This window comes from Tursiops truncatus, chromosome 6 (genome assembly GCF_011762595.2).
Source record: "Tursiops truncatus isolate mTurTru1 chromosome 6, mTurTru1.mat.Y, whole genome shotgun sequence".
Lineage (NCBI taxonomy): Eukaryota > Metazoa > Chordata > Mammalia > Artiodactyla > Delphinidae > Tursiops > Tursiops truncatus.
The window spans coordinates 45,894,998-45,904,416 of record NC_047039.1 but is presented as its reverse complement, the minus strand read 5'-3'; the positions used below and the strand labels follow the sequence as shown (position 1 = coordinate 45,904,416).

General features: G+C 40.2%; 1 protein-coding gene across 1 annotated transcript; it reads right to left on the bottom strand.

Moving 5' to 3' along the window:
- Positions 1-8,308: 8,308 nt before the first annotated feature.
- On the bottom strand, positions 8,309-8,866 carry IFNB1 (interferon beta 1). Its single transcript, XM_004329900.1, has one exon. The coding sequence runs from the start codon at positions 8,864-8,866 to the stop codon at positions 8,309-8,311; it is 558 nt and encodes a 185-aa protein (XP_004329948.1).
- Between the last annotated feature and the right edge of the window lie 553 nt (positions 8,867-9,419).

Here is a 9,419-nt window from a genome sequence, read left to right as displayed (position 1 = left end):
ATTTAGCAGAGTCCCTTGCAGAATGTATATCCTTAAGAAATGTAGCTATTATTGTTGTGTTTGCATTATGCTATTATAGCAGATGTTTGCATCTTAAAGAGACAACTTAAATATAGTTACCTTGATGATTCCTCAAAAATTAAATATGGAATTACCATTGATACAGCAATTCCACTTCTGGTTAAACTCATGTCTTTATGTAAATTACCCCCATGCCACTTTGCTCTTGGGGTCTAAAAGGTAACTAATGCAACAAATTCAGGTTACCATGCTCAATTAGAGATTTAGAAAAAAATACAAATACCTGGGAGTCAAACGGGTATTTGTACACCCAAGTTCAAAGCAGTACTAATCAAAATAACCAAAAGGTGGAAGCAACTCAGATGTCCATCAATGGAGGAATAGATAAACAAAATGTGGTATATACATACAATGGAATATTGTTCATCCATAAAAAGGAAGGAAATTTTGACACATGCTACAACATGGCTGAAACTTGAAGACAGTATACTAAGTGAAATAAGTCAGTCACAAATGAATAAATACTGTATGAGTCCACTTATATGAGGTACCTAGAGTAGTCAAATTCATAGAGACAGAAAATAGAATGGTGAAAAAAAAAGAAAGTAGAATGGTGATTACCAGGGGTAGGGGTAGGGGGAAATGGGGAACTAGTGTTTAATGGGTACAGAGTTTCAGTTGGAGAATATAACAAAGCTCTGGAGTTGAATGGTGGTGATGGTCGCACAACTATGTGAATGTACTTACTGCTACAAAAATGTACAGTTAGAAATGGTTAAAATGGTAAATTTTATACTATTTATAAAGTGCTCTAGGCTTTTTTTCAGAGTTTTAGCATGAGAGGATATTGACCAACTTCTTGGGCAACCTTTTAAAATATGAAAGACTATTGCAGTGTGACATAAAAGCCTCTTACAATCTAACTGCTGACAACGTTGAACTTAGACTATAAGATAATTTTTCCTTTCTGAGGGCCTATTAATTTAATCTTATCTTGGACTCTTATTAAGAGATCTTAAGCCATCAAACAAAGTATGCTGATTCTGACAAAGGGACACACAATGCGTTGGCTCCATTCTACTTTGTATTTGTTTTCTTATATATTTTTAAGAACTTTAATGAAGCGTAACTGACATCCAATAAACTGCATATTTAAAGTGAACACTTTGATTGGTTTTGACATATATGTACACTCCTGAAACCATCGACAACAACACAGAGAACGTATCCATGTCCCCCCAAAAGTTTCCTCATGTCCCTTTGTAGCAAAAGTTTCCTCATGTCCCTTTGTAGTTTCTCCCTCCATCTCGTTCCTCACTCCCACCACCCCCATCCTCAGGTAACCATTGATCTGCTTTCTGTCATTATAAACTAGTTTTACCTTCTAGAATTTTGTATGAATGGGACAATACAGAATGTACTCCTTTTTTTGGTCTGTCTTATTATACTCAGCATAATTTCGAGATTTATCCATGCCATTGTGTTTATCAAGGATTCACCCTTTTTAATTGCTAAATAGTATTCATTATCTGGATATACTACAATCATTTTATAATCATTCATTTGTGATGGGCATTTGAGTTGTTTCTAATTTGGGGATATTACAAGTAAAGCTCCTACAAACATTCATATACAAGTCTATGCATAGAAACATGCTTTCCTTTCTCTCTGGTAAATAACCGAGTGGAATGGCTGGGTCGTATGGTAGGTGTATGTTTACCTTTTTTAGAAACTGCAGAATGATTTTCCAAAGAGACTGTACAGTGTTTTATTTCCACCAGCAGTGTATGAGAGTTCCAGTTGCCCTACATCGTTACCAATTATTGATAGGGTCAGTCTTTAGCCATTCTGGTAAGTATGCAGTGGTGTCTCATTGTGGCTTTAATTTGCATTTCCTTAATGCCTAATGATGTTGATCATCTTTTCCTGTGCTATTAGTCATCTGTGTATCTTCTTTGGTGAAATGTAGTCAAGTCTTTTACTGGGTTGTTTTACCATTTTTGAGTTTTGAGAGTTCTTTATGCACAGATGTTAAGTCCTTTATCATATATGTGAACTACAAATATATTCTCCCAGTCTGTAACAGGTCTTTAATTTTCTTAAGAAGGTCTTTTGAAGGGAACTCCATTTTTTTCTTATTCCTAGGCTAATTGTTGGGGGATATAATTTAAATAATGCATTTTGAGTTTCCTAAGAACACCCTACACAGAGAATTATAAAGTAAAGCAAAAATTTTGAAACAGAATGCCAACTGAGGCCAAATTTGCTGATTTGGTGATAATTGTTTGATGGGAACAAGTGTTTGGAGTACTATCCATCAAGTCAATTAACAAATTAAGTGATTAACGTGGTCCTGCTAAATTAAGAGTACACTTCTGTGCTGGCAATTCTAGTCCTATCTCAGAGTTTGATTGTTTTCAACTAACTATTCTAAGAGATTTTAGACAATTAAACTCATATTTATAAAGCAACAATTAACATTGAGAAAAAAAAGGATACATTCATAAAACAATTTCTTTTTCAGGCTCAGTAAGCACCGGTACGACAGATTTAGAGAAAATGTTTGCAATTAGCAAGACCTGGTTCTGGATGCCCTTCACCTTCCGACTCCACTACCAGCTGTTGACTCTCTGTCTCATAACTAGACTAGTCGACACAGAAGTCCGTATCAGTGAGGGCCTTGCCTTCTCTGCTGGACAGACCTCAAGTGTGTCACATACAGAACTGGACCAGGATGGCTGCTGGACATTCCTCAGGAAGGGTAGTGGCTATGGTAGGTCCTCATGTAATCAAATGGGCTCCTGTGTAATTAAAAACCATTTCACATTCATTATCTGATCTAAACCACACACATACACACAAGCACACACAAAAAAACCTATGAAGAAGGCTTGCATGTTTCCATGTACTGATTTACTATTCATCTATCTCTTTGGTACAGTATTCATTCAAATATATCACCCACTTTTATTGGGTTATTTTCTTATTGTTGAGTTTTGAGAGTATTTTTTAATATATTCTAGACACAAGTCCTTTATCAGATATGTGATTTGTAAATAGTTTCTCCCAGACTGTGGCATGTTCTTTTCATTTTCTTCAGAGCATTTTATAAACAAGGTCCTGCATCAGATATATCTCAGGGCCTAAAAGTGCCTAATGACACCCAAAATTCCTAAATACCAGCTTTGTTAAGTGCGAAAAATACCATACAAATGTACACTGATATTACCCTGTATCTACATGTCCATATGGTTAGGCAATATTTACGTAATATTTATGTTAACCAAGATGTTCACCAGGCCCTTCGAACGGCTTAAGAGTAGATAAAACTGCTCCACCCCCTAATCCATGTCCTCTTCACGATTTCCTTGGGAGGTAGATGGGTGGAGGTGGGAAGTGGCTCTGTTGTCATGGCTCTGCCTGCTGTCCCCACTGATTTGGTTCACGTATGGACATCTAGCCAACGTCTGCTTGTTTCCCCATACCATTTCATACCATTCCCCATACCCTGGACACTCTATGATTTCTACAAACACGGGGACTTTGTGTGGGTAGCCACCTCTACTGAAGGTTTGAAGAAGATGGAGGACAGGATTTCATCACATCAGTGCACATAATTTCAAGTTGCCTGTGAGACATCCTTGTTCTTAAAAGTCCTTTGTTTGCCCTCATCAGAAATTTTTCACTGCTGCCTTATTCCAGGGAGCATCAGAACTCCAACACCATCGGCTGTGTTTCTCTCTCTTTCCTCCTTAAAAACAGACACCCAAAAACATGCTATTGATGTTGTGCTGTCTTTTGTGTTGCCACGTCCACAACCTCAAGATCTCACCTTGTATCTCAAGGGGCCCATTCGATATTCTCCTAAACAAGTGCTTTTCTAGGGAGGTATTCTGGTGCCAGCTAAAATAATCACTTCACTCCTCATATGTAGCTATCTATGAAGATATGTTGCCTTATATGTGGCATAGTTGTTTAACATATGCAAATACTCAAACATGAGGTTTTAGGTTAACCTCTGGCATTCTTATTAGAATTAATATTAATTGTCATTTATCCTCTACTATGATGAACATACTTTTGATATTCTGGATGGACCAGAATGCTCAGCAGTGGCACAGTTATTCACAATTCTGCAGAAGAAGCCTCTCCTCTGTCCTCTAGTCCCCTGGACACACACAGAGAAGGCCTTTCTAGGGCTGCCCCAGCCTCTCACTTTCTCGGCCAATTTAGCTGTTCGGTCCGGGTGAACTTCTTTTTTAATTTTTTAATTTTTTACTTTTTATTTTTTTAAAAATCTTTATTGGAGTATAATTGCTTTACAATGGTGTGTTAGTGTCTGCTGTATAACAAAGTGAATCAGCTATACATATACATATATCCCCATATCCCTTCCCTCTTGCGTCTCCCTCCCACCCTCCCTATCCCACCCCTCTACGTGGTCACAAAGCACTGAGCCGATCTCCCTGTGCAATGCAGCTGCTTCCCACTAGCTATTTTACATTTGGTAGTGTATATATGTCAATGCTACTCTCTCACTTCGTCCCAGCTTACCCTTCCCCCTCCCAGTGTCCTCAAGTCCATTCTCTATGTCTGTGTCTTTATTCCTGTCCTGCCCCTAGGTTCATTAGAATATTTTTTTTTTAGATTCCATATATATGTGTTAGCTTACAGTATTTGTTTGTCTCCTTCTGACTTACTTCACTCTGTATGACAGACTCTAGGTCCATTCACCTCACTACAAATAACTCAATTTCGTTTCTTTTTATGGCTGAGTAATATTCCATTGTATATATGTGCCACATCTTCTTTATCCATTCATCTGTCGATGGACACTTAGGTTGCTTCCATGTCCTGGCTATTGTAAATAGAGCTGCAATGAACATTGTGGTGCATGACTCTTTGAATTATGGTGTTCTCAGGGTATATGCCCAGTAGGGGGATTGCTGGGTCGTATGGTAGTTCTATTTTTAGCTTTTTAAAGTAACCTCCATACTGTTCTCCATAGTGGCTGTATCAATTTACATTCCCACCAACAGTGCAAGAGGGTTCCCTTTTCTCCACACCCTCTCCAGCATTTATTGTGTGTAGATTTTTTGATGATGGCCATTCTGACTGGTGTGAGGTGATACCTCATTGTGGTTTTGATTTGCATTTCTCTAATGATTAGTGGTGTTGAGCATCCTTTCATGTGTTTGTTGGCAATCTGTATATCTTTGGAGAAATGTCTATTTAGGTCTTCTCCCATTTTTGGATTGGGTTGTTTGTTTTTTTGATATTGAGCTGCATGAGCTGCTTGTATATTTTGAGGTTAATCCTTTGTCAATTGCTTCATTTGCAAATATTTTCTCCCATTCTGAGGGTTGTCTTTTGGTCTTGTTTATGGTTTCCTTTGCTATGCAAAAGCTTTTAAGTTTCATTAGGTCCCATTTGTTTATTTTTGTTTTTATTTCCCTTTCTCTAGGAGGTGGGTCAAAAGGATCTTGCTGTGATTTATGTCATAGAGTGTTCTGCCTATGTTTTTTCCTCTAAGAGTTTTGTAGTGTCTGGCCTCACACTTAGGTCTTTACTTCACTTTGAGTTTATTTTTGTGTATGGTGTTAGGGAGTGTTCTAATTTCATTCTTTTACATGTAGCTGTCCAGTTTTCCCAGCACCACTTATTGAAGAGGGTATCTTTTCTCCATTGTATATTCTTGCCTCCTTTATCAAAGATAAGGTGGGTTTATCTATGAGTTTTCTATCCTATTGATAAGATAGAAAACCCCAATATATCCATTGATCTATATTTCTGTTTTTGTGTCAGTACTGTACTGTCTTGATTACTGTAACTTTGTAGTATAGTCTGAAGTCAGGGAGCCTGATTCCTCCAGCTCCATTTTTCTTCCTCAAGATTGCTTTGGTTATTTGGGGTCTTTTGTGTTTCCATACAAATTGTGAAATTTTTTGTTCTAGTTCTGTGAAAAACGCCATTGGTAGTTTGATAGGGATTGCACTGAATCTGTAAATTGCTTTGAGTAGTATAGTCATTTTCACAATGGAGACCGGGCAAACTTCTTTAGCATCCTCTTGGCTGCTCTAGGCATGCCTTTCACTCTGCATTTTGATGTACGGATCTTGTTTTTGACTCCTAGGCAAAAGGAAGCACGGCTGTGGAAGGGCTTTTGGCAGAACTGGGGTGTGGAGTCTCAGACTGTGGGGAGTTGTGGGGAGAGGGAAAGTTATCATTTTACGGGACCTTGCCTGGCTTGGGAGGACAGCAACAGCCGCAGACCCACCAGGATGGCACTTCTCTGTCCCACAGCTGGTGTTTTACCCAACTTGAGTCACAAGGGGGAGCCCCGAGCTCATTGTCTGCACGATAGTGTCTGCTCTGAAACTTTTGACTAACATTTCTTCTCAAAGCTGAATCCCTTAAAGGGAACACAGACTTCTGTGCTGCTCTAGGAGAAAGCTCGTAGATACAAATAATATTGTATATGATTCTTACCTTTGTAATTCTTTTTTTTTTTTTTTTTTTTTTTTTCGGTACACGAGCCTCTCACTGTTGTGGCCTTTCCCGTTGTGGAGCACAGGCTCCGGACGCGCAGGCTCAGCGGCCATGGCTCACGGGCCCAGCCGCTCCGCGGCATGTGGGATCTTCCCAGACCGGGGCACGAACCCGCGCCCCCTACATCGGCAGGCGGACTCTCAACCACTGCGCCACCAGGGAAGCCCTGTAATTCTTTTTTAACCTCCACTCACTAGCTATATGAGCGGGGGCAGTTACTAAACCCCTTGGAGACTTGGTTTTCTGTAAAAAGCAGTAACAGTATTATGCCTATCTGAGGGATGCTTTTTTTTTCTTTTCGGTTCGCGGGCCTATTAACCATTGAGGCCTCTCCCGCTGCAGAGTACAGACTCCGGACGCTCACCCAGCTACTCCGGGGCACGAACCCATGACCTCTGCATTGGCAGGTAGACTCCCAACCACTGCGCCACCAGGGGGGGTGCTTTCGAAGAGGACTAAATCCAGTTACATAGGTAGGAGCTCAGCTCAGTGCCTGGATGGTAGCTGCTAATGACAGGAACAATCAAAAATTCAGATTCCCAAAGGGTTCACTACAAAGACAGAAACCCAGCCATGCTGGCCAGGTTCCAAAGAGCTCCTAGGGAAACTTTATTTCCTCAGGGTAAGCCCTGGAATAAGTGAGTGCCCCCTGTCTCCCACCCGAATTTCCCTTTCTCCCATGCTCCCTGGTTTTTCACTTGGCCTAAAACAACTTAATCTGCTGCACCTGTCTTGGATTTGACTTTAGAGAGTATGTAGCTTCAGAGATGCAGAGCAGCAGAAAAAACAGATAGTAGTCCTGAAATTCTGTATGAACAGGGAAGGGGGAACCAGGAGCAGACTCGCTTTTCTGAAAAAAAAAATGGAGAAAACCTAGCCAGACAGCAGGGGTATCAGGCAGAGTTCTTTCTCCCTCTGGTGTCTGTACCCTGGAAGTCGACAGAGACCCCAGCTCTCCTAAGACACCCATACATCTTGGCTGTACCATGAAGAGTAAAATAAAGGGACTGCTACTTAACAGTGTCACAGAAGTGCCTGAGACTTCTCACTCTTAGGCTTGGCCAGAGGAGGGGGATGGGTACATAAATATTTTAAAATCCTGTGGGGCATGGGGAGGGAAGCAGAGCACCCCACAGATAATAGGGATGAGTTTAGGACAAACACAAGAGCTGAAATATTCCCCTAGTTACCCTGACAGCCAGTCAAATTCTAACTTTAGGGCCAAAGAGCCTGGGGCACAGTGTAGAAGCAGTAGGCACCCCTGCTTCTAGTTCCACAGTCACTTACCTGGCTCTCCCATTTTAATTCTGTAGAGGCTCAGGCCACATTTCTTCTCCTAAAATCCCATCCCCTTATCATCTTTTACCTTGTATATTCCACACGGCTTCCTTGTATTTCAAATTCCTTGAAGGTAGGGCCCGGAAATTCTACTATTCTGCAGGCTTATTTTAAAAAGAACGTCTCCTAGGTGATCTGCAATTTTTAATATGATGGTTACATAAATCAAATTGAAATGAAAACTGCCATGTTGACTTTTGTTTAATAAAAAGTTTATTTCCCATGGTAAAATTTAAATAAATAAATAATATATAAATTAATTTTAAAAAAGCTTAAAGTCTTTAACTGTCCTTTCAAATCCAGTGCATTGCCTGTCAGTTCCTTAAAGAACCTCCCCTGGCTGAAGAGCCTGACATCATTGGCAGCATTGTCCGTTCCCATAGCCACAGGGGGGAGTTCTTCAATTATGGAGGTAATCTGTAAGGCGGTTAAGGAAGGAAAAGTTCCTGAGGATTTCCACTCGCACTACTGTCCAGGCACAGTTGCTGTACTCCTTGGACTTCAGGTACTGCATGATCTGCAAGTAGTATTTCTTCAGGTGAAGAATGGTCACTACACTGGTGAAGTTTTCCTTCTCCATTATTTCCTCCAGGATTGTCTCCAGACGATCCATCTGCCCATCGACTTCCACAAGGAGGTTCTCAGTGATGGTCTCAGTCCAGCCGGTGCTAGAGAAATTTCTTCTGAGAATACCAAAGATCTGCTGGAGCATCTCATAGGTGACCAATACGGTGTCTTCCTTCCGGAACTGCTGTGGTTGCTTAATCTCCTCAGGGACCTTGAAGTCCATCCTGTCCTCGAGGCAATGTTGAGGCATTCCAGGTAACCGCCGCAGGAGTTTCTGACATGCCAAATTGCTGCTCCTTTGTTGGAATTGAAGCAATCTGTAGCTCATGGAAAGAGCTGTGGTGGAGAAGCACAACAGGAGAGCAGTTTGGAGGATGCACCTGTGGGTCATGATGAAAACAGGAACAGCGTTATCTGGTCTACTACTAGATGCTGAAGCCAAGTCTTCAGGAGTTTGCAGTGTGAATGTCCTTTCTCCATGAGTGTGGTCTATTTATACAGCATGGCCCTCCACTCTTTCTGTCGGGGAGGAATTTCCCACTTTCAGTTCTCCCTTTCAGTTTTCCTATGTCATTTAACTTATTAGTTGTCTCTAAAATTCTTTTTCTTTAAGCTCCTTGTTATTTTCTTTTATCTATATTAGGGGGGAAAAGATATACAAACAGTGAGGATTTCTAATGTTTTGTAAAGTTTCAGTGAAATGCTAAAGAAAAAAATAAGCCAAATCATTTTGAACTTGACTATTACAAGGTTCTTTAATTTGGAAAGGATAGTTTTCTTTTTCTTTTTGCATATTTTGAGATTTGGGAGGTAGTCTTTGTTTGTGAGAGAGTTTTCTTTTTCCTAACAACTAGATTTAATTCCCAATACACTATTACAAATCAATAAATACATGCAGTTTATTATTTTTAAAAAGACACCTATTTTTCTTCTAACTAAAATAG